Source organism: Prionailurus viverrinus, chromosome D1, assembly GCF_022837055.1.
Source record: "Prionailurus viverrinus isolate Anna chromosome D1, UM_Priviv_1.0, whole genome shotgun sequence".
NCBI classification, from domain to species: Eukaryota; Metazoa; Chordata; class Mammalia; order Carnivora; family Felidae; genus Prionailurus; species Prionailurus viverrinus.
The window spans coordinates 31,340,503-31,365,892 of NC_062570.1; the positions used below are offsets into that span (position 1 = coordinate 31,340,503).

The window sequence follows — 25,390 nt, forward strand, 5'->3', positions numbered from 1 at the left end:
GTGTTTTTCACGTCAACATCACTATGCCCCAAAGCAGCCGCAGACAGTATGTCAATGAATGGGCATGGCAGGGTGCCAATAAAACTATTTATTAACATTGAAATGTGAAGTTAATATAATTTTTTTGTGTTCCCACATCTTGCTCTTTTGATTTTATTTTTCTAACCACTTAATAATGTGAAAGACATTCGTATCTTGCTGACTACACAAAGACAGGAGGCATAGTGGCTTTGGCCCACACCTGGGGTTTGCTGACTGCTGGTCAAGGGGCTGGGTTGGTTTGACAGGATCCCACTGGACAGACCTTTTGTTGTAAAATTTTAGAAACTGTAATAAGATGACTTGACACAAAATCTTGTGCATAAAACATGGTTATACAGAAAATTAAATGCTTAAGAATGGAAAGATTGGGATTATTCCCTATTAAGGACATAAAAAAAAACCCACACTGAGGCTATTCTAATATACAAAGCATACAAAAATAAACATTTCAAATATCCACAAAACTCCTTTATAGCACGTTTCAGAGTATTTCATTTATATCTGACCTTCAAAGGGTCTTTGTGAACAGTTAGGCATTCACCCATTTTACAGAGGAAGAAACTCATGGCCACAGAGCTAGTGTCACTGACCCAAAGTGATGGTCCTACAAGGGTAGGGCCAGGATCATGTCCAGATCCTCCTTGTGCAAATATTGTTCTTGTTTTCACTTTCCCATACAGGCGGTCCTCTGGAAGAACTATATTCTGAAATATCGCTTACAAGTCACTTGGAACATGGGACTTTTCTGTTTAGAGAAAGGAAAAAGTGATTAGGTTCCCAGGTTATCTACAAATGACTGTTTCAACTATAATATAGCATAACTTCACTCCTGCAGTGGCATCATGAATTCTGGGTCCTGGTGGCTGTGAGAAGTAGGAAGGAGGAGATCAAAATAATTTACTTTGCCCATAGTGGCCATTTACAATATTCCCAAGTGGTCAGTGATGTCTGTGTCACCTCTGTTTTCTTGGCCTCCTGTTCTCCCTACTCTGGCCATCAGGGTCCCTGATTTGCCCCAGACCCTCCTGTAAAATTTGCCCTAGACCAGTGGCTCAGCCTTGCTCCGATCTGTGGAGGAGCTTTTAAAAACTACCAATACCTGTGCCCCACCTCCAAGGTCATTAACTGGTCAGGAGTGGGGCCTGCGCATTCATTGTTTTAAGTTTCCCAGATGATTTAGATATGGGACCAGCTTTGAGAGCCACTGTGGCTAAACCCAAACCTCTCTTTTTGTGCTGTAGCTGACTTCAGCAAAGTGCTAGGAAGGCTTCTGCTGAAGTGGTTTCACACTGTTTTGGTCTCATACGTCCTACATCCATTTGGTTGCGAAGCCTGGTAAACTGAACTGGTCAATATATTTGTCCTCCCAGCTCTGATCACAACTGCCCAAGGACAGACTGTTGTTTCTGGTCTAGAGCAATACTTCTCAATCTGTCTGTGGTGAATAATCATTTTTCCTTCTGTAAAAAAATTTTTTTCTAGTCTGTTACTTGATAAAACACATTCAAAAATTATTACTAGAAAAAGGAAATGAAAAGATATACAAAGTCCCTGCCCCAGCTTTTATGATGAGCTTCAACAGACATAAAATTACCTTCATTACGGTAAAGGTACCTCAATTTCTGTACCAATCCCAGACTGTAGCAAGCAGTTGTGAGCAGTGAGTGCCAGTGCCAGGCATACACTGTTGAGGGGCTCCAGGCTGGGATACTGCTCATACAGTCTTCTCACCAGTCTGCTTGCTATTCTCGGAGTACATCTGCATTCACTTTTTAATACTTTTGCCCCTAGTTTCCTCTGTTTTCTTATATTCTCTGCCTTCAAGACCTGTGAAATAGTTGTCGTCTAAACAAAGCCTTCTGACTCCTCCTGGATGATTTAGATAATTTCTTCATTCAACAATTAGCTATATATATATATATTTCAGCTACTGCCCTCTGCCACTGCTAGGCCAGGTTACCCTAACGTGTGGGGCCCAGTGCATAATGAAAATATGGGGCCCTTGTTTAAAAAATACTAAGAATTTCAGGATGAAGGTAGTGTGTCTGAAACTATGTGTACAGTGTGTGCTTTGATACATTTATATGTTGTAATATGATTGCCACTGTAGCAGTATTTATCACATGACATAATTATAGTACAATATTATCTATATTCATTGCACTGTGGATTAGGTCTCTGTGGCTTATTTAACTACTTGTTGCAAGGGAGCCTTCTCAGCTTGGGACCCTGTGTGGACTGCACGCCTTATATGCCCTGGAGGGCCAGCTCTGGCCTTATCTTTGCGCTTGGCTTCTAGCAGCCAATAATTTGTAATTATCTGAGTGTGCAGTGATGTGGAGAGCATTGTACATGTCAGAAGCATCTGGTTTGGAGGAACTTTGGTAGGACGGGAGCTAACTTCCTGAGGAGTGTGTGCAATTGAATTTTTCCCATTAATAGCAGGGCTCCAGCTGCTTTACAGTTTAGGGTATGTAACTTTATATTCAGAGCTGAAGCATTTGGCATTGTAGGTGGAGGAGAAGCTGGCTGGCATGTAGGAAAAGGACTCAGCAGGAATACAGGGCTATGGAAGAAATGGAGAGAGAGCAGGAGGGATGGCTCATCCAATAAGCACGTTGGGAGAGTCAATGATGGTGTGTGCGACATGCATGTGTTCTCTGCCCCCATGACCTGCACCATTGGTCCCTGTGGCTGGCCAGAGCTCTGTGAAAGAGCTGTCTATTTGAAGTGCACAGAGAATGGCTGAATCCAGAATCAAGACTGAAGATCTCAGCCCATTTTGGTTCATGCATCTCTGTTTCTTCTAAGCAATGACAGTCCCCAGTGTGTATCAGTATCGATTGAATGAAGCAATTTGGGCCTTAAGCAGTGGCACAGTTTTAGCCAGTGTTACAAAAGGAATGGAAAGACCAGCAGCAGTTTAGGGAGCTCTTTTATGCAGAAGAGCCCTGCAGGGCAATATGCCTTCTAGTGGCAGGAACTGTAATGAAAAGTGGGCATAGAAGAGGCACCAATGGAAATTTGCTTTTGCCCCAGACTCACTCACTCACTCACTCACTCACTCACTCACGCTGTTGTTTTCTGTCTCCAACTCTCATATATATATATATATATATATATATATATATATATATACACACACACACACACACATACATATATACACATATGTATACATACGTATACATATGTGTATATATGTATATGTGTGTATATATGTATATATAAATTTGTGTATATATATGTATATGTATATATATATAAACTTGTGTGTGTGTATATATATATATATATATATATATATATATATATCTCCAATTTCCCTTCTCCTCCACCCCCCATCGACTCTCAGTTTGTTCTCATTATTCAAGAGTCTCTTATGGTTTGCCTCCTTCCCTCTCTGTAATGTATTTTTTACCCCTTCCCCTCCCCCATAGTCCTCTATTAAGTTTCTCAGGATCCACATAAGAGTGAAAACATATGGTATCTTTCTCTGTATGACTTATTTCACTTAGCACAATACTCTCCAGTTCCATCCACGTTGCTACAAATGGCCAGATTTCATTCTTTCTCATTGCCAAGTAGTATTCCATTCTGTATATAAACCAAATTTCTTTATCCATTTGTCAGTTGATGGACATTTAGGCTCTTTCCATAATTTGGCTATTGTTGAAAGTGCTGCTATAAACATTTCGGTGCAAATGCCCCTATGCATCAGCATTCCTGTATCTCTTGGGAAAATTCCTAGCAGTGCTATTGCTGGGTCATAGGGTAGATCTATTTTTAATTTTTTGAGGAACCTCCACACTGTTTTCCAGAGCGGTGGCACCAGTTTGCATTCCCACCAACAGTGCAAGAGGGTTCCCATTTCTCTACATCCTCTCCAGCATCTATAGTCCCCTGATTTGTTCATTTTAGCCACTCTGACTGGCATGAGGTGGTATCTCAGTGTGGTTTTTGATTTGTCTTTCCCTGATGAGGAGTGACGTTGAACATCTGTTCATGTGCCTGTTGGCCATCTGGATGTCTTTAGAAAAGTGTCTATTCATGTCTTCTGCCCATTTCTTCACTGGATTATTTGTTTTTTGGGTGTGGAGTTTGGTGAGTTCTTTATAGATTTTGGATACCAGCCTTTTATCTGATATGTCATTTGCAAATATCTTTTCCCATTCCGTTGGTTGCCTTTTAGTTTTGTTGATTGTTTCCTTTGCAGTGCAGAAGCTTTTTATCTTCATGAGGTCCCAAAAGTTCATTGTTGCTTTTAATTCCCTTGCCTTTGGAGATGTGTCAAGTAAGAAATTCCTGCGGCTGAGGTCAGAGAGGTTTCTGACCTGCTTTCTTTTCTACGTTTTTGATTGTTTCCTGTTTCACATTCAGGTCCTTCATCCATTTTGAGTTTACATTTGTGAATGTGTAAGAAAGTGGTCTAGTTTCATTCTTCTGCATGTTGCTGTCCAGCTCTCCCAGCACCATTTTTTAAAGAGACTGTCTTTTTTCCATTGGATATTCTTTCCTGCTTTGTCAAAGATTAGTTGTCCATACATTTGTGGGTCCAATTGTGGAGTCTCTATTCAATTCTGTTGGTCTGTGTGTCTGTTTTTGTGCCAATACCATGCTGTCTTGATGATGACAGCTTTGTAGTAGAGGCTAAAGTCTGGGATTGGGATGCCTCCCGCTTTGGTTTTCTTCTTCAATATTACTTTGGCTATTTGGGGTCTTTTGTGGTTCCATACAATTTTAGGATTGCTTTTTCTAGCTTTGAAAAGAATGCTGGTGCAATTTTGATTGGGATTGCATTGAATGTGTAGATAGCTTTGGGTAGTATTGACATTTTAACAATATTTATTCTTCCAATCCATGAGCATGGAATGCTTTTCCATTTCTTTGTATCTTCTTCAATTTCCTTCATAAGCTTTCTATAGTTTTCAGCATGCAGATCCTTTACATCTTTGGTTAGATTTATTCCTAGGTATTTTATGCTTTTGGTGCAATTGTGAATGGGATCAGTTTCTTTATTTGTCTTTCTGTTGCTTCATTATTATTGTATAAGAATGCAACTGATTTCTGTACATTAATTTTGTATCCTGCGACTTTGTTGAAGTCATGTATCAGTTCTAGCAGACTTTTGGTGGAGTCTGTCAGGTTTTCCATGTAGAGTATCATGTCATCTGAAAAAAGTGAAAGCTTGACTTCATCTTTGCCAATTTTGATGCCTTTGATTTCCTTTTGTTGTCTGATTGCTAATGCTAGAACTTCCAACACTATGTTAAATAACAGCGGTGAGAGTGGACATCCCTGTCGTGTTCTTGATCTCAGGGCGAAAGCTCTCAGTGTATCCCCATTGAGGATGATACTAGCTGTGGGCTTTTCATAAATGGCTTTTATGATGTTTAAGTATGTTCCTTCCATCCCGACTCTCTCGAGGGTCTTTATTAAGAAAGGATGATGAATTTTGTCAAATGCTTTTTCTGCATCGATTGACAGGATGATATGGTTCTTATCTCTTCTTTTATTAATGTGATATATCACATTGATTGATTTGCAAATATTGAACCAGCCCTGCAGCCCAGGAATGAATCCCACTTGGTCATGGTGAATCATTCTTTTTATATGCCATTGAATTTGATTTGCTAGTATCTTATTGAGAAATTTCGCATCCATATTCATCAGGTATATTGGCCTGTAGTTGTCTTTTTTTGTCTGGTTTGGGAATCAGAGTAATGCTGGCTTCAGAGAATGAGTCTGGAAGTTTTCCTTCCCTTTCTGTTTTTTGGAATAGCTTGAGAAGGATAGGTATTATCTCTGCTTTAAATGTCTGGTAGAATTCCCCATGATGCCATCTGGTCCTGGACTCTTATTTGTTGGGAGATTTTGGATAACTGATTTAATTTCTTCGCTGGTTATGGGTCTGTTCAAGTTTTCTATTTCTTCCTCTTTGAGTTTTGGAAGAGTGTGGGTGTTTAGGAATTTGTCCATTTCTTCCAGGTTGTCCAATTTGTTGGCATATAATTTTTCATAGTATTCCCTGATAATTGTTTGTATCTCTGAGGGATTGGTTGTAATAATTCCATTTTCATTCATGATTTTATCTATTTGGGTCATCTCCCTTTTCTTTTTGAGAAGCCTGGCTAGAGGTTTGTCAATTTTGTTTATTTTTTCAAAAAAACAACTCTTGGTTTCGTTGATCTGCTCTACAGATTTTTTAGATTCTATATTGTTTATTTCTGCTCTGATCTTTATTATTTCTCTTCTTCTGCTGGGTTTGGGGTGTATTTGCTGTTCTGTTTCTAGTTCCTTTAGGTGTGCTGTTAGATTTTGTATTGGGGATTTTTCTTATTTCTTGAGATAGACCTGGATTACAATGTATTTTCCTCTCAGGACTGCCTTCGCTGCATCCCAAAGTATTTGGATTGTTGTATTTTCATTTTCATTTTCGTTTGTTTCCATATATTTTCTAATTTCTCTAATTACCTGATTGACACATTCATTCTTCAGTAGGATGTTTTTTAACCTCCATGCATTTGGAGGTTTTCCAGACTTTTTCCTGTGGTTGATTTCAAGTTTCATAGCATTGTGGTCTCAAAGTGTGCATGGCATGGTCTCGATTTGTTTATACTTATTAAGGGCTGTTTTGTGACCCAGTATGTGATCTATCTTTGATATGTTCCATGTGCACTCGAGAAGAAAGTATATTCTGTTGCTTTGGGATGCAGAGTTCTAAATATATCTGTCAAGTCCATCTGATCCAATGTATCATTCAGGGTCCTTGTTTGTTTATTGATTCTCTGTCTAGATGATCTATCCATTGATACAAGTGGAGTATTAAAGTGTCTTGCAATTACCACATTCTTATCAATAAGGTTGCTTATGTTTGTGATTAATTGTTTTATATATTTGGGGGCTCCCGTATTCTGTGCATAGACATTTATAATAGTTAGCTCTTCCTGATGGATAGACCCTGTAATTATTAAATAATGCCCTTCTTCATATGTTGTTACAGCCTTTAATTTAAAGTCCAGTTTGTCTGATATAAGTATGGCTACTGCAGCTTTTTTTTTGATTTCCAGTAACATGATAATTCTCTGTCCCCTCACTTTCAGTCTGAAGTTGTCCTCAGGTCTAAAATGAGTGTCCTGTAGACAGCAAATAGAGGGGTCTTGTGTTTTTTTTTTTTTTAATCCATTCTCATACCCTATGTCTTTTGGTTGGAGCATTTAGTCCACTTACATTCAGTTTTATTACTGAAAGATACGGGTTTAGAGTCATTGTGATGTCTGTAGGTTTCATGCTTGTAGCGATGTCTCTGGATCTTTGTGGTCCTTGCAACATTTCACTCACAATCCCCCTTAGGATCTCTTGTAGGGCTGGTTTAGTGGTGATGAATTCTTTCAGTTTTTGTTTGTTTGCAAAAACCTTTATCTCTCCTTGTATTCTGAATCACAGACTTTCTGGGTAAAGGATTATTGGATGCATATTTTTTCCGTTCATCACATTGAAGTTTTCCTGCCATTCCTTTCTGGCCTGCCAAGTTTCAGTAGATTGGTCTGCTACTACTCTTATGTGTGTACCATTGTATATTGAGGCCCATTTATCCATAGCTGCTTTCAGAATTCTCTCTTTATCCTTGTATTTTGCCAGTTTTACTATGATATATCATGCAGAAGATCGATTCAAGTTATGTCTGAAGGGAGTTATCTGTGCCTCTTGGATTTCAATGCCTGTTTCCTTCCCCAGATTGGTGAAGTTCTCAGGTATGATTTGTTCAAGTACACCTTCAGCCCATTTTTCTCTCTTCTTCTTCTTCTGGAATTCCTATGATATGGATATTGTTCTATTTGATTGCATCACTTAGTTCTCTAATTCTCCCCTCATACTCCTGGATTTTTTTGTCTCTCTTTTTCTCAGGTTGCTGTTTTTCCAAAATTTCATCTTCTAATTCACCTATTCTCCCCTCTGCCTCTTCAATCCGCACTGTGGCTGCCTCCATTTTATTTTGCTCCTCATTTGTAGCATTTTTTAATTCATCATCACTATTTTTTAGTCCCTTGATCTCTGCAGCAATAGATTCTCTGCTGTCCTCTGTTTTTTTCAAGACCAGGAATTAATTTTATGACTATTATTCTAAATTCTTGTTCAGTTATACTGCTTAAATCGGTTTTGATCAATTTGTTAGCTGTTGCCACCTCTTGGAATTTCATTTGAGGAGAATTATTATGTTTTGTAATTTTGGCTAGTTTTTTGTCCCTTATGCATTTTAAATGCTTGTTGTGTGCTCTGTACCTGCAAGCACTGCTATATGAAAGGAGGGTTATACAGTGTCCAGGGCCTGGCCCTTCAGGTGGTGTTTTTTCAGAGATGGTTACTTGCTCTCTGTTGTGTTTGTTTTTTTTTATTACCCTACTCTTAGTGATATTTTGGACCCTCCTCCAGGTGTGCTTTGATTTGTTCCTTGGAGTAGCCCTGTAAAGGAAAACAAATAGACAAACAGGAGACAAAAACACACAAACACACAAACAAATAACACAAACAAACAAAAACAAAAACCTAAAGACTAAAAACAAAAAACCCCCAAACACTGACTAAAGTAAAGAAGAGGGTAGAGGCAGTGCTAATGGAAGAGAACATACAAGGAGAGAAATGACAGGAGGAGTGGCGGTGGAGAGCGTGGGGGCGGGGGGGGGGGGAGAAAAGATAAACATTGATTAGACAGAGAGGTAAAAGGCTTAATCCAGATGAAGAGAATGGAAAATAAAGAAGGAGGCAGGGAAAAGGAAACAGATAAAGTTACCCAGACAGAGAAACTATATTGCTTGATTATTCCAGAGAGAGAGAAAGGAGTGTAAATAAGGAGGTGTAGAATATGTATCAAGACAATGGATTAAATATGTCTGTTTAGACAGACAATAACCAGAGTAACCAGCCTAGGGCATGGAAGAGATAAGGAGGAGAAATGGGGGGGGGGGGGATGGAGAATATATCTATATATCCAGAATTGACCTAGAGTTAATCCAGGCAATGCTGCGTCGCTTGTCGGGAGTAGCTGTCTGCAGGGTCTGTGCTGCTGTGGTGATACGCAGTTACCCAGCACAGAGGGGCATGGTTTGGCATAATCTGGACCCACCTCCACTCTGGGCCCCAGTACTGATCCCTGAGGCCCCACCTTGGTGGTGGTGGTGTGTGGAATGGTGATCCCCCAGTCTCTTCTCCACGGAGCTGGACCCGATGGACTCTGTTTGAGTCGTCCTTATTGTGCTGAGGGCACAGGTGGGGAGGTCCTTCTCGCTCCACCAACTCCCGTGACCCTGTGCTTGACTAGGATTCAAAGTCCCGCTCTGTGCACTCTGGCACTGGGGAAGCGCCTCTCAGTGTGACGGATATGTGGTCCTGGCTGGCTTTGTCTGTGCCCCTGCACTTCAGGGAGGACAGCCTTCTCCTACTGGGGACCAAGAGCCACCACCTTCGCCACGAGCCCCCGGGGTGGCAGACACAGGCAGGCTTTGTCTTTTCCCACAGCACTCCAGAGAGATGGCAGCCTTTTCCTCCTGCAGACTGCACCCTTGGCCCAGCCACTGTGCCCAGGAGTGGCGGACACAGACAGATTCTGTACTATCACATAGCCCTCCAGGGAGGGAACCACTTCCTCCAACTGACGACTGAGCCCCTGACCTACCACCACACCCAGGCTCCCCTCCTCTCCAGGTGCACCAACAGGGAGCCAGCTCCAGTCCAAAGAAAGCCCTGCAGTTAGAGATCGGATCCCTCTCAGTCTCAGTCCCTGGTCTTTCTCCTGTCCAGATATGGTCCTTCACTTCCCTAGCCCCTCTTTCTTTTCCCTTTGTCTCTCCGTTGAAGGGAGTGCCTCCGCTCCGTGCCCATGTGGCTGTTTTTTATCTCCCCCAGTTTGCAGTTACCCACCTATCTTCTTTCCAGCTTCCCCATTTTCTTCCTAGTAGATTCAGTTTCTTTTCCTCCCAGGCTCTGGTGTTCAAAGTCCTTTGGCTTCTGCACTTCTTTGTTTGAGAGTGGCAGGAAGTATGGGTCCCCCTACTTCTCCGCCATGTTGGCCTAGCTGAGGTTCTTTCTCTCCAACTCTCTTGAATGTCCTGGCTCCTCCAGCGTCTCTTTCTGGGTTTCTCTCATGGCCTTTGGAGACTGGGGAGAAAAGAGAGGGAGGGAATTCTAGTCATGGGGATCAATTTGAGTGGGCTCCGCTTGGTCGAGTTGCTTTTCCAGGGACTAACACTTTCCAACAGCCCTCCCAGGTGGGGCTCTCTGTTGTGCTAGATCATCACTTCAACTTGATCTTTAGATAATAATTAAGACTTGGAAATTTGGTCAATGAATAAATGCTGTTTCTAACCCAGATACCTCCTTCCAGGTATTTGCACCTCAAGCCAGGCAGCTGTGACCACAATGTGGCTCAGAGGTACTATTTGAAGTAGCTGCTCCTTTGATGTTTAGTCAAATGGCCTACAAGAGCTGGCCATTGTAGGAACCTGCGTGCCACACCTGCCCTGGGCACCCCGCGCCCCCTGAGAATATCCATTCCGTGCCGTGTGCCCCCACCTCGCCCTCTGTCCCCATAGCAGAGTCTCCATATTGACCATTGTGTTTGTCTTGTTCCTGACTATAGTCTCAGCTTGCTTTTCCCCTACAGTGGGGTGCATATGAGTGTGCTGAAGAAAGATGCCTTTCAAGGTTTGGCTAAGTCGGAGGGTGGGGAGCCTTTTCTGAAGGCCTCAGAAGCAGGCCTGTGGAGAAGAACCCTGTCTCCTAACACTCTGTGCTGCCCATTGCTGAAGATAAGCCAACCTTGCCAGCTGCCTTTTCTCTTTGCAGGTTGGACTGGTATAATCTGGTCCCTGCATGGCTGAGACACCGGCAATCAGGGCTGCAGGCCAACGGCCAACACTTCATGCTGGAGGACTCCACCTTCTGGATCTTTGGGGGCTCTGTGCACTATTTCCGGGTGCCCAAGGAATACTGGAGGGACCGCTTGCTGAAGATGAAAGCCTGTGGCTTGAATACCCTCACCACGTGAGTGCTGCCACACACACCCCCCCCCCCCGCCCCCCCCCCGGCCGCCGGAGCTTTGGCATCTGTGGCATCTGTGTCCTGGGCTGCTTCTAGGCAGCCTAGCCTGTAGGTCTCCATCGTGTCAGGATGGGGGAAGCACTGCCAGATCCTGGACCTGATCAGTCCCTGAAGAGAATCTTTGTGCTAAGCTTTGTGAGGAAAAATATAGGAGGATCAGGTCACCCACACTCCTGCTTAGGTTTGCCAGCTATAACACCTTCCTTTTCTTCATCTGCACAGCACTCCCCACTAGTGCAGATGAGGAGACAGGATGGATGTAAGGTTTAGAGGCATAGAAAGAACAATGGTGTATACACGAAGGAATATAGTGAAGGAGGGGAGTGTAGGGGTGGAGGTGATTAAATTATCATATATATATACATATATATATATATGTATATATATATGTATGTATATTTTAAACAAGCACTCCACCCCCCAACTTATTTAGCAAATGAGTGTGATCTTTTTCAAAATAGCTTCCTAAGGAAGTTCTCATCACCTTTCAGCATTCCTGTTTAGAATTATCTTCAGAGCACTATGGCTTCCAGTCTAGCACTGACCACAATGACAGGCACATGATAGGCACTCAGTACAATGTTGAATATGTGAATCAGTTAAAAATATGCTCAGTTGTGAAGAATCTTATCATTCTGTGGATTTATTTTTCAAAACTGCCAAAAGATAGTTGGATCCAAGTCTATGAAATAAAGTGGGTTATATCAGGCTGGGCTATTCTATTTTCAGGAAAAAAATATGTGATTACAGATCAAGGATGTGGATTTTCTTGGGTGGTTTGTTGAAGCAGCTCTGAAGATAAATTCTAAAAAGAATTACAGGAATGTTCTGGGCTATAACAGCACAGTTGAAACACATGTATATAATTTTCCAGAAGGATTACTTAAAAGGATCCATTTATTTGTGTATGTAAGTTCTGATCCTGAGGGTACATTCACACATCACAGGACTCCTGAAGCTGGTGGGAACATTGTAGGCTAAGCATCTTACATTATAAAATCTGAGTAATGTGTATTTCCTTAAATGTGGAGCTCCTGAGTCTCAATTGGAAGGGGCTTCACTGGAAGTCAGGGGTGGGTGGGAGTCCAGGAGAGGAGCAGCTGTGTTACTATCATACATCCCTTGAGTTGGGCCCCTTGAAGAACTTACTTTATTTCCTTATCTTCTCTTTAGAAGATAAGGAAAAAGTTATTTGAAATTCTGGTTGCTTCAGTAAAAACAGGACTGATCAGAGGTTTCCTCTTACCTTACTTTTAACTTACTCTCTTAGAAAGTTACCTTTTCTCCACCAGCTGATAAAGAGAGAACAGGAGACATGGGGAGGGAAGGAGGAACGTGGGGGAGTGCATGCTCAAGCTGACCTGTGATCACATCTTATGCTTCACCCAAATCTTACTGGCCTTCCCTCCCTTCTCCTAAGGAGATGAGTTGTTAGCCACCCAGGGACTGGCCCTGGATACTCTAAGGTCCCTAGATCTCCTCAGTTAGTTCTTGGTTCCAGTCCTGATACCATTAAAACAATGTGCCTAAGAAATACATCTTCGACCATCATAATGGGTTTTAGGGATAAAGAAGGTAATCTGGAAGATGAAGTGGAATAAATGAAAAGCTCATTCCTGTAATTATCTTCTATTATAGCTATGTTCCATGGAATCTCCACGAGCCAGAAAGAGGCAAATTTGACTTCTCTGGGAACCTGGACCTGGAGTAAGTGCTGTCACTGCTTCTGTGGCATGGCCTAAGGCTGGGAGGCAAAGAGGTGGCCCCTTGGGTTGGTCGGGAATCAAAGGGCCATCTCCATTCTGCATTGAGAACCAGAGACAGCCTGGGGTCTGGAGCCTTGTTCTCAGGACCCAAATGCTCTCCAGACATGAACCTGTTACTCTCAGGGTCTGAGTTTGCCTCCTCTGAGCTCAGACCTTTTCATTGCAGCTCAGAGGTATCAATCTTCAGTGTCTGCCCTGTTCTGTAGTGTGGTCCAGCACCTGGGCTGGGACAGGGCTTACCCATGTAGGGTAGCAAGACTGTTGGGGTCACATTCACTGTTAGGAACACCCCCCACCCCCCACCCCCCCACACACACCGTATCTTGTCTGATGTCCTTGGTCCTCATGCCCCCAGTAGAACTATGCAGAAGGTACTGGGCTGGGGGCAGGGGAGAACGCAGCTCGCAGGGCGTCTGAAAGCAGGGAGGGGAGGAGCCAGGTAGATCCACCACCTTGTGATGTGTGCCAGGCTCATCCCCACCCTCCCCCCCTGATGTCTTGAGAGCTGCTGACACTGACCTCCCTAGGGCCTTTGTGCTGATGGCTGCAGAGATCGGGTTGTGGGTGATTCTGCGTCCAGGCCCCTACATCTGCAGTGAGATCGACCTCGGGGGCTTGCCCAGGTGAGCGGGGCTGTGAGGGGCTGTGGCTTGAGCTGTCCTGTGTGCTTGTGCAAAATGCTAATCACAAAGGTAGGTTTAATTTTGCTATTGAAGTATATTTTTCATTCTGTACTGAAACACCATTCCAGAATAAGTGGGACCTAAAGGGAGCCATTTTAAATGATGTTACTTTATCTTAATAAAGTATTAGAGAAACAAATTATTGTTTTTGTTTTATGTTTTATCTTAAAATTTAAGGCTTTAATGAGTTATGTTAGAATGTGTAGTCTCCACTGAGGTCAGTAGAATGCTCTGTGGCTGGAGTAGAAATCTGGGCAGTAATCACCTGGTACCACATTCATTCCTTGTCCTCATCATTGTGATTAATTTTCAGCAAAAAGACTTCCTTGTTAATAGGGGTAATCTCTCCCATCCTCACAGTGTTCCAGATGGTTAGATCAACTCTCTCCTATACCATGCCACCCCAAGAGGGAAGAAGGCTGGTCCTGTTTGCCTCGTGGTCTCCTTTGGGAATGGCCTCTCCCTGTAACACAGCTACTAGCCCAGGCTTTGTTTTCTCTCTTTTCTCCAGTTCCACCCAGCCCTTCCCTAGGGATCCCAGGCAGGCTCTGTCTCCATCTCCTTTGCTCTCCAGGATGACTTCTCTGTCTCTGTGCTGTTCAGCTTGGCAAGAGTGCCCTTGACAAGGCCATGCACACAGCCAGAGTGCCCTCCCCCTGCACCTAGGGATTAGAAATCTGTGTGTCAGTGATGTCCTCAGGCCCAGCCAGAGCTGCCAGGAGGACAGGATTTAAGTGTTAGCTCAGAACAGCAGGAGCTCCAGCACTCAGCCCTTCTCCTGGGCAGCATTGTCCACTCAGGTCCTGGCATCGAGGATGGGCATGTGGGCACACCCCAGGGAGGCCCAAACAGGCAAAGACCCAGTGGTGATGAGAAGCTAGACCTGGTTTAGGTGAGATGGAGGGTGGAGGTGTCAGTCTAAAGGAAGCTGCTCTCTCCTCCTGCATTTTTACCTAACATAAATTGATAATTTTCTGACCTTGTTCAGGACTTCCAACTTAGGATGTGAAGCATTAGACCCTTTTTAAGAAAATATAAGTGTTTTACTTAGAATTTCAAGTGAGAAGGAAGAGTTCCTAACTCTGGAACAAATGATCTGGGTTCACCTGGGAAATGTGATCACAAGGGACAGGCTGTGGGAAGAACTAATCTTGCTCTGCAGCTCCTCCTCTGAACTAAGCTCTGAAGAGCTGTGGAGGCTGATGTTAATGAGTCACAGGGTCAGCGTGGAGAGCAGCAGATGGATGGATGGACAGGAATGAGAAGTGGATTAGCCTCTCATGACCTCCATGTCAGGCTTAGTTTTCTGGGAGACACCAGAAAGTTGCATCTGGTCCCAGTGATTCTTTAACCCTTTTGGCTTTACCCCTTTGTAATGAGATTTTAGAGTAAATGCTTCCATGCTGGGCCTTGAATTCAGTGAGAAGCTTTTCTCACTCTGACTGGCAGCCAGACCGTAGCCATAAAGCTGGAAATAAAATCCCTAGCAGTGCTGGTGTCTTTTGGTAGGGAAACAAGTGCAGAGTGCAGGTCTTGAGTTCTGGCAGTGTTTGCCCCTGAATCTGTTTGCACAATCTCCTGCCTTCCTGGCTGAGTGGAGGTGGTGGGGTGGGAATTGTCTTGCTTACCCCCAGCACTCTGAAGCCACTGCTTTTCTCCCCACCATCTCCTGCCAAGAGAAACCCACAAACAGTGCAACTAATTCCCACCCCCCTTTTATTCAAGCTGGTTACTCCAAGACTCTGGCATGAGGCTGAGAACAACTTACAAGGGCTTCACCGAAGCAGTGGACCTTTATTTTGATCACCTGATGTCCAGGGTGGTGCCACTCCAGGTAAAAGCAAGGAGACTCTTCTTGGAAGTTCAGCTATTTTCCTACTGGAAGTAAACAGTCCTAGGTTAACTCTCAGACAAAGGGCTCCCAGTTCCTTTCAATACAGAACACATTCTTCCCCACTGCCTGAGATCTATAATTGGAGGGGTTTGCAATAGTTGTCTTTTAAAAGATGTATTTCAATATTGTTTTAGGTGGTTCAGTGCTGAAGAGATAGGCACAAGGGCTTACATTATTCCACACAATGTCCGATGTGATGTCTTATTCTGAAAAACCCACTGATTGGCATCCCAATAGTGGCTCAGTTCTTTGTGAAAAAGAGCATAAATGGATAGGCCCTTACCTGTAATACACGGGACTTTTTGTAGTTATAAAATTACAATTGATGACTTTTCAAGGTACATCTTTCTAGTATCAAAAAGGTGCTGTATGGTGCCTATTTCATTCAATAAGTGATAAAAATCAATTTTGGGAAGAAATTATCTTATCATTGCATGTAATATTTGGAAACAATAAAAAAGCAGGAATGGGAATAATTAATAGTTTATGTAAAAATAAGAGTCATGCTGAGAAATTAGTACATTAATAAAAAATTAGTACATCAATAAAAATTGCTCTTCAGTCAATGGTTTGTAATGTTCACAGCACACATAGATCAAAGGAACTACTTGATCATCTGTAGGGTAGACAAATAAAACACTGGGTACTAAGTTAAATTTGAACTTCAGATAAACAAGGAATATGTTTTAGTATAAATATATCCTAAATGTTACATGGGACATACTTACATTAAAAATATTCATAATTTATATAAAAACTTATTCATTATAAATTCACATATAACTGGCTATCTTGTATTTTTATTTCTTAAATCTGGAAGCCCTAATAATGAAAGAAGCAACAAGCCAGGAAGTTTTTGGCCTACATTTTTATAAGGAAGATGGAATTACTGAGATGATTCAGCAGTTGTAGTAGATTGGTGGAGGTAGAGGTTTTAGGGAAGGTGGTTTTTAGGGAAGGTCATGCCAGGAGTATGGCTTAGAAGCATTCTTAAATATGGAAATGATGTACTAGACCTTTCTTTAAAAAAGCATTTTCTGAGTATAACATAATTATTTTATTTTTATTATGGTAATTTTGTCATAATATAAATTTTACGTAACATAAAAATTACCATTCTAACCATTTTTAAGTGGTTTTAAGTTCACTGGTATTAAGTACATTTACATTGTTGTGCAAACATTACCACCATCCATTTCCTGAACTTCTTCAGCTTCCCAAACTGAAACTCTGCATCCATTAAATATTAACTTCCTATTTCCCCTCTCCATAACCCCTGCCAACCACCATTCTACTTTCTGTTTCTATGAAATTGACCACTCTAGGTACCTCATATAAGTAGAATCCTGTAATACTTGTCCTGTTATATCTGGCTTCTTTCATTTGTCATAGTGTCTTCAACATTCATTTGTGTTGTAGTGGGTGTCAGAATTTCCTTACTTTTTAAGACCTAATAATAATCTATTGTATCTCTGGACCACATTTTGCTCATCCATTCATTCATCAGTGGACACCTAGGTTACTTTTGTCTATTGTGAATAATGTGGCTATGCTAGTTAATCTCACTAAAACTTTGTCAATTTTGTTAATCTTTTCAAAGAACTAACTCTTGGGTTTTTTTTATTTTTCTCTATTTTTAAATCTCTTTTTATCTCTGTTCTAACCTTTGTTATTTCCTTCCTCATTAAACCTTTAAGTTTAGCTTATTTCTCTTTCCTAGTTCATTAAGGTGAAAAGTTAGGTGTTGACTTAAGACCTTTCTTCCTTTTTAATGTGTTTATAGATATAAATTTTCCTCTTATCACTGCTTTTGCTTCATCCCATAACTTTATGTTGAATTTTTATTTTCATTTGACTCAAGATATATCCTGATTTTCCCATTATTTCTTCTTTGGGTTACTGGTTGTTTTTTAAGAGTGTGTTGTTTAATTTCCACATATTCGTGGAATTTGAAATTTGAATTTTTCAGTGTTCTTTCTGCTGTTGGTTTCTAGTTTCATTCTACTGTGATTGGAAAATATGCTTTGAATGGTTTCAATCTTTTAAAAGTATTAAAGCTTCTGTTGTGGCCTAAAATATGATCTCTCCTGGAGAAGAATGTTCCATGTGTACCTGAGAAAAATGTGTATTGTGTCACTGGATGGAGTGTTTATATATGTGGATATGGTACATTTGGTCTATAGTGTTGTTCAAGTCCAAATCTATGTCTTTTTATTGGGGAGTTTAAACATTTACATTTAAGGAAGTTACTATTAGGGAAGCATTTATTTTGGCCATTTTGTTATTTGTTTTCTGTATGTTTTGTAGCTTTTTTTCTCCTTTATTTCCTCTATTACTACCTTCCTTTGTATTTAGTTGATTTTTCATAGTGACAAGTTTTGATTCCTTTTTCATTCATTTTTGTGTATATTCTATAGATATTTTCATTGTGGTTACCGTGAAGATTACAAATACTGTCCTAAAGATATGATGTTCTATATTTTATATTGATATCAACTAAACTTTAATCACACATACAATCACAACTACTCCTTTACAGCTCAACCTTGCTGTATGTTATTGATGTCACAAGTCACATATTTATATATTGTGTACTCATTAATATAGATTAATAATTATTTTCATGCATTTGTCTTTTAAATCCTGTTAAAAATAAGAAGTAGATTTATAAACTAAAATTAGAATAATACTGGTTTTTACATTTTTAAAATATATTTACCTTTACAGGAGAACCTTATATTTTCAAGGGGCTTCAAGTCACTGTGTGGCATCTTTTCATTTCAATTTGAGGGACTCTGTGTAGCATTTCTCATAACTCAAGTCTAGTGGTATCAGATTCCCTCAACTTTTATTTGTATGAGTATATCTTAACTTCTTCCTCATTGTTTAAGGACAGTTTTGCTGGATACAGAATTCTCAGTTGATAGTTTTTTTTTTCCCCTTCAGCACTTTGAATATATCATCCTTCTGTCACTGCCCTGCCAGATTTCTGGTGAGATATCCACTGATAGTCTTATTGGGGATCCTTTGTATGTGTCAAGTTGCTTTTCTCTTGCTCCTTTCAAGAATCTCTTTTTGTCTTTGGCTTTGACGGTTTGATTGTAATATGCCTTAGTGTCGTCTCTTGGTTAATGCTACTTGGAGTTCACCGAAGCTTCTTGGATTTGTATACCCATGTCCTCTCAAATTTGAGAGGTTTCCAGCCATTAATTTTTCAAATAATCTCTCTGCCCCTTTTCTTTCTTCTTTTTGGAATTTCCACAATGAGTATTTTTGTCTGCTTACTGATGTTGCATAAGTCCCTCAGGTTTTGTTCCCTTTTATTCATTCTCTCTTTTTGTTCTGTAGACTGAATAATTTCAAATGACTTGTTTTCAAGTTAGCCCATTCTTTCTTCTTCCTGTTTGAATCTGCTGTTGAACTTCTATGGTGAATTTTTTCTAGTCAGATATATTTTTCAGCTCCAGAAATCTTATTTATTATATTTTATAGTTTCTCTATCTGTATTGATATTCTCACTTTGCTGATATAGCATTTTCCTGATTTCTTTGTCCATGTTTTTCTTTAGCTCATTGAGCATATTTATGGCGATTGTTTTAAAATCTTTATTAAGTGTGTGCATTTCTTTAGAGATTTACTTTATTCCTTTGAATGAGCTGTATTATCCTGTTTCTTTGCCTTGTGTTTTTGTTGTTGTTGAAAATTGGACATTTGAAACAACAGTCACCTCTCATAGTCTTTGCAGACTTGTGGGGAACATCTTCACTATTTGGTGGGCTCCTACACATTAAGATAAGCATGGGGTTATGGCTCCAGATCTTCTCAGATGTTTCCTGGGTATGTGTCTAGTCTGGCCTGTGTGTGTGTGCCTTTCCCCAAACCCCTGCCTCCAATTTTCCCTGGCTGCTTTTACATGTCTTAATTTTCCAAAGAGTCTCACCCCACCTTCCTTTGTGGCCTTAGATGTTCTATCATATTCCTCTGCCTATAATCCCTTGCACAGGCATACATGAGTCTGTAGAACCTCTGAAATTTTCACATGCTGTGACCTCCACTGCCTTGTGTTACTTTTAGCCTGAGGTCCAAACTATGCCAACATTTGCTGTCTGAGCTCCAAATCAGATGAGACAGAAACTAGTCTACTGGGCAGCCCACAGACAAGTGGGCTACAAACAAGTTCCATTTTGCTCCTTTTGTCCTGAGGGAAGGAACTGGGAATTAGATTGATCTTTTGGGATTATGCCACACTGTGCCAGGGACGAGGTTGGGCAAGGATGAGCAAAAACACCAAGATATTTCCTATCATTTTAAACATGTGTTTTTCTTCATTTGCTTAAACATTTAACTAGTTTCCAGACCAGTTAATAAAATAAAGTTATTTTATTTAGTCTTTAATTGTTTGATGTTTCCATAGGGAACCAGGGCCTGGAACTCCCTACTTTCTCTGTGTCTTACTGACATCACTGTCAATTATATAATCAAATCTTTTGAGAATTTTGCTTCCAAATGGAATATTTTGCTGCTAATGGGTGAGAAGTATGATGAAATTAGATAGTACAGCTTCCACTACAAATTCAGCTTCTGATTGTTTATCTCTTTCTCCAGTACAAGCATGGAGGCCCCATCATTGCTGTGCAGGTGGAGAATGAATATGGTTCCTATAACAGAGACCCCGCCTATATGCCTTACATCAAGAAGGTAAATATCAGCTCTTTATTTCTTCATATTCCTTCCTCTGGAATGTAGTATGGGCTGTGATGTGACATGTTGGTCTAGTACTTTTCTCATATTAATACCACATTTATTAGTGAATCCTTTCACCATACTTTTATTTCAGTGAGGTCATCACTTATTTACTTTTTATTGAGTCTAATTGGGGGTTGCAGTACACACATGGGGTTGCAGTGGCTGAGAATAAAGGGATGGACTTAATTGAGTGTGAGGATTAGTGAAGTCTCCCTATAAAGGCTGCCCCCATTCCAGCATCTAAAGCAAGGGTTCCCAGCTTTGTCTGTACATTCACTTTAAAAATCCCTATGCCCAAACCATATAGCATATCAATTAAATAAGAATCTCTGGGATGGTCCTCAGACATCTGATTCCAATGTGTGTGTGAGTTTGAGAACCATTGATTTAATGCATGGGAGATCAGAGAAGGGCTGGGCTAGATGACACTTTAAAGAACAGGCCTATCTGGTTTCTGTTACTTAGTAGCTGAGACCTTGAGAAAAGGCCTTTATTTTTCTAAACCTCCATTTTCTCTTCTTTGAAGTGGGGATAATGAGAGAATTTGCCTCTCTGAATTGTGCGCGTGTGTGAGATCACTTGGCTCAGGATTGTTCTAGGACTGTTCTCAGTAAGTAGTCAAGAAATAAGACTTTGATAGATCATTGGCAGTGGTTATAGAGGAAACATTGAGGAAATGTTAAGTGGCCTCAGGGAATCCACCTAATTAAAGCTGCTTTAGCTTTGGCCCATGATGTCAGCATCTCTTCTACTGTCATAGGCAGATTCATTTTCTGTCTGGAAATTACTTCAGTCCCTGCATGTAGGTAGAATGAGCTCAAGCACTCCTGCTTATAGGATTTCATCTACTCTTGCTCCCTTTTTGTCTCTTGCAGAAAGCCCCATGTAGGGAGCAAGGCTGTCTCCAGAAAGAGGCATTCCCAAAATCAGGAAGGGGAGAGTTCCACCCTGATAGTCAAACCCAACTGCAGACTTGATTAGACCACACCTCCAGCTTCCTCTTTGCCTTTGAATTAGCTAGAAAGATCCCAACGAGGGTGCAGGACAGGAGAGCTTCTTGCACTGTAACTCTTTCCCTTGGACTATCTCTTGAATGCTGGAGCTTCTCCAGCAGCTGTTTACTGAGTCCTGAACTGCAGAGAAGAGCTCTGCTGATGGTGTGGAGAGGAGAATGCAGTTGTTAAGGGGCTTCTCCTGCTCAGTCAACACCTCCCTGGTGTCTGGGGAAGGTACCATATGTGAGACAGATGGACAAAAAGAAGCTGCATCACACACCCCTGTCACCCTGAGCTCTTGCTCTCAAGCAAGAGCTCCCAGCTCCCCTCCTGAGCTGCCATGCAGCTTCTTCTGGGTGTAATGGACATGTGGACACCATCAGCATAGGATGACCTTGGGTAAGTCACCTCACCTTTCTGAGCCTTAGCCTCATCATGTGTTCAATGGAGACAAGAATGCTTTCTCTAAGGCTGTTCTGGGAATGAAGTGAGATTATAGACACAAGACCCTGAACTCTGCTTGGCAGATCACTGCTCGTCAGGAAACAGTAAATAGTAATTACCCCTTACAGTGTGCAGTCAATAGATTAATGGCCATGAAAAGTCAAGTGCAACTAGTACAGCTGTAAAAGATGGTTACACCCTCTCAACCCACATGATGCTATATGTATAAGGTACAAACAAAGGCAAAGCCTGTTACATATCAGCAAATGACTGGCTAGACAGTTGTGAGGTGGTAGGTCCAGGGCTTTTAATAAACATCTTATCTTACCTAATGGATTGAACTTCTGTGGCTTCTGTTGTCCCTGAGAATTAGGGCCCACTCTGTTCTTTCCTTACTTGCATCAGGTTTAGATATGAACATTATGCACCCCATGGATTATCTCTCTGCCTCACCTGTTTCCCAAAGAATTTGGTTGAAATAAGCAATCTTATAAAAATATCCGCATGTTAAATTATAGAAAAGTCCCCCTTGCTGGGGTTTCTAATCCAAAAGAGCCCATAGGCCCAAAGCAGAGCCTTTCAAGGTGGGCAGACTCTAGATTCAAGTCCATACTGGCTCACTTGCTCTGTATCCCTTAACACTTTATCCAACCTCTCTGAGACTCTTCATCTGTACAGTTATTAAATGTGAGGATTGAATAGGCTAGTCTATGTAAAGTAGTTAGCAGAAGGCCTGGCGTGACTGTAAGTGGTCCATAAATGTTAGCAGTTATTTGGAGTGGTAAAATGGTTATTGCATCTCAACACAGTGTGTGTTCCTTCCAGTTCTTCATTTGATTTACAACCTGCAAGGAGTGCCTCCTGTTCTACTGGGCATGTGCAGCATGTCATAGGCATGTGGCTGGGGCATGGCGGTTGGACAGAGCCCACCCTGGCCCAGTGTGAGGAAGTGATGGACTGCTTGCTTCTGGTATCAGGAAGGCCTGACCCACTTGTAGAGCCCTGTAGTCAGCTGCTAGGTGACAGCATAGCATCTGGCCCTGCCGAGCTGCCCTCTGTTCCTAGATGGGAACAGGGCACCAGCCAGACCTGAAACCTTGCCAGATCTGGTGCAGCCAAGAGATGTCAGAGTCTGATAGCCCTACCCCTGCCTCAGCTGGACTTCAGCTGATAGGAGCTTTGTTGAACATGGTGGGCACAGACAGGAGGGTTTCTGTCCATTTTCTGTGGAGAGGTAAATGCTTTATTTTGAATCTTTCCCTCTTTCTTTTCTGGCTGCCACCTTCCCAGCTGTGTGACATGGCAGGAGCTCTGAGGAGTGAATATTGACTTGCCTTCTTCCCCCCCCCCCCATAGGCCTTGGAAGACCGGGGTATTGTGGAATTGCTCTTGACTTCAGACAACAAGGATGGCCTGCAAAAGGGAGTCATGGATGGAGGTGCCTACCTGGAGGTTGTGCAGGGATAGGGTGGGGGATCAGCACCCTGGCCTCACTGTGCACGCCCCCCTCCCCAAATGGCCTGAGCCACAAGTGGAGTTTCTCTGCTATCTGTGCTTCTCCTGTTTGCATGGCACTGGGCCCGAAGCTCTGGGCCTCAGAGGGTTGGAGGATCCATGTCACATGGATCTCTCTGGTCTCCCACTTCTGCTGAGCACTTACTCAGGACACTAACAGTGTTCTGCAGACTATAAGCTGGAAATGGTGAGTTGGTCATACTGGAAAGCGTCTGCATGTCTGCAGAGAGGGTGTCCTGCGAGGATGGCTTACTCAAACCCTGCCAAAATCGTGGAGATGGCTGACCACTGCCCAGGGGGTATGTAGCCCCTGCTGTGACAGCAACTGGCTGAGCAACAAGTGTAGATGACCATGGTGGCTCTCCATCCAGCAGCATCCATCTCCCTGACTCTAACCTCTCTTCCTGTTACTGTAGATGTGCCGGCCCAGCTCCACCCTTGTGCACCAAGCCCTTTCTCCCTCAGCTACTCAAGGGCATTGCTCCAGGAGCTCCCTGCTTCTGCCCTCAGTGATCAGATTTTCTCTTTCTGTTTGATTATTCCCATCTGCATATCAACATGTTCTTTCTCTCTTCTTTATTTTTTAAAATTTATGTATTTATTTTGAAGAGAGAGAGAGTGAGAGAGAGAGAGAGAGAGCACCTGTGCCCATGGGACAGGCAGAGAGAAAGGAGAGGGAGAATCCCAAGCAGGCTCCATGCTCTCAGCAGGGAGCCTGATGCGGGGCTCAAACTCATGAACCCCAGATCATGACCTGAGCCAAAAGCAAGAGTCAGATGCTTAACCAACAGAGTCACCTAGGCACCCCTATTTCTCTCTTCTAAAAGAAATCTCTTGACTCATTTCCCTATCCAAAGCCTGTTGTGTTTCTCTGCTCCCCTTTCAAGAGCTCTCCCCATGTCCATGCTCACTGGCCCCCCAGGCCCTTTCCCCTTCTCTCTCTTAAACCATGGGAACCACATTACCACCCTCACCATTCCACTGCCGCTGCTCTTTTTGATATCGCCAGTGACCTCATGTTATAAATTTAAGCGTTCATCCTCATTGCCTCTGACTTCTCTGATTTTACTTATCAGCAGCCATCAATCTCTTCCCTTTGAAATGTTTTCCACCCTTGGTGTCTGAGACCCAATTTCCTACTTTTTTCTCTGAACTCACAGGCTGCTCCTTCTTGGTATCTCCTGCTGGTCACATGTCTGTCTCCAAATTCTGATGTTTAAATTCTTTACTTCTCACCCTTTGGAATGAATTCTCTCCTCCATACACTCAGTGCCCTGGTGGTGTCATCCAGGTGACTTTAAATCTGATCTGTGTGTTGATAACTGTGAGATGCTTGTTTCTGTCAGCAACCTTCCCTGAACTCCTGCCTCACATGTGCATCTGCATACTGGGCACAGTGCCCAGGAAGGCTGCAGGTCTCAGTGGAACCAGCAGAGAACTGAACTTGTCTGTTTCCCTCCCAGAGTCTGCCCCACTTTTTAATCTTCTTATTATCAGTAAATTGCATCTCCATTTCCCCTAGTAACCCTGGCCCTAAACTTTGTAGGCACTCTCAGACCTCTCCTTCTGTGTGCCTGACATACAGCCATCAGCAAATTCTTTTTATCTTTATCTTTATCTTCAAATTTATCCAGATTCAAGTTTTAGCATCTGAACTGTTACCATTGTTCTCATATGCATTATTGCCACAGCACTGAACTAATGTTCCTTTTTACTGTTGACTGCTGCACAACTTTTTCTGAACATAGTATTTGAAAATGTCATTTGGATCACCTCATGCCTCACCTGAACTTCAGGTACATTCTGCCTTGCTGACAGTGAAGCACAAGCTATGAGAAAAACCTCCAGGGGCATCCTTTGACCTGTGACCTCTGTGATCTGGCCAGATGTCTCCTGCTCCACCCTCCTGGCCTCCTACCTGTTCTTGGAACATACTGGACACCTCCAGCCTTCATGCAGATACCTGCATAGCTATTCCATTTCCTCCCGTTTTTCTCTGAGATCACCTCCAAGTGAGGTTTCCTCTAAACACCCAAGCTCCTCCTGGAGCTCCCCCGGCTCTTTGGGCCTGCTTTATTTGGCCTTCTAACATTCTGGGTAGTTTGTTTTATTTACCTGTCTCACTGCAGTGCTAAGTTCCGTCTTGTTAGGCTGTACTCCTGTGCCTGGACACGGTTCGGTTCATGCTCTGCATAGATGATGGTGGTT

At 42.2% G+C, this 25,390-nt stretch overlaps 1 protein-coding gene across 1 annotated transcript in view; it reads left to right on the plus strand.

Moving 5' to 3' along the window:
- Positions 1-25,390, plus strand: part of LOC125176664 (beta-galactosidase-1-like protein 2) — a 50,806-nt gene that overhangs the window by 9,061 nt on the left and 16,355 nt on the right. The window contains exons 2-7 of the mRNA XM_047878440.1: positions 10,885-11,082; positions 12,778-12,846; positions 13,433-13,528; positions 15,314-15,422; positions 20,088-20,180; positions 23,024-23,105. Of these exons, the coding sequence (XP_047734396.1) occupies positions 10,885-11,082; positions 12,778-12,846; positions 13,433-13,528; positions 15,314-15,422; positions 20,088-20,180; positions 23,024-23,105 (647 nt within the window). The remainder of the gene's footprint in view (positions 1-10,884; positions 11,083-12,777; positions 12,847-13,432; positions 13,529-15,313; positions 15,423-20,087; positions 20,181-23,023; positions 23,106-25,390) is intronic.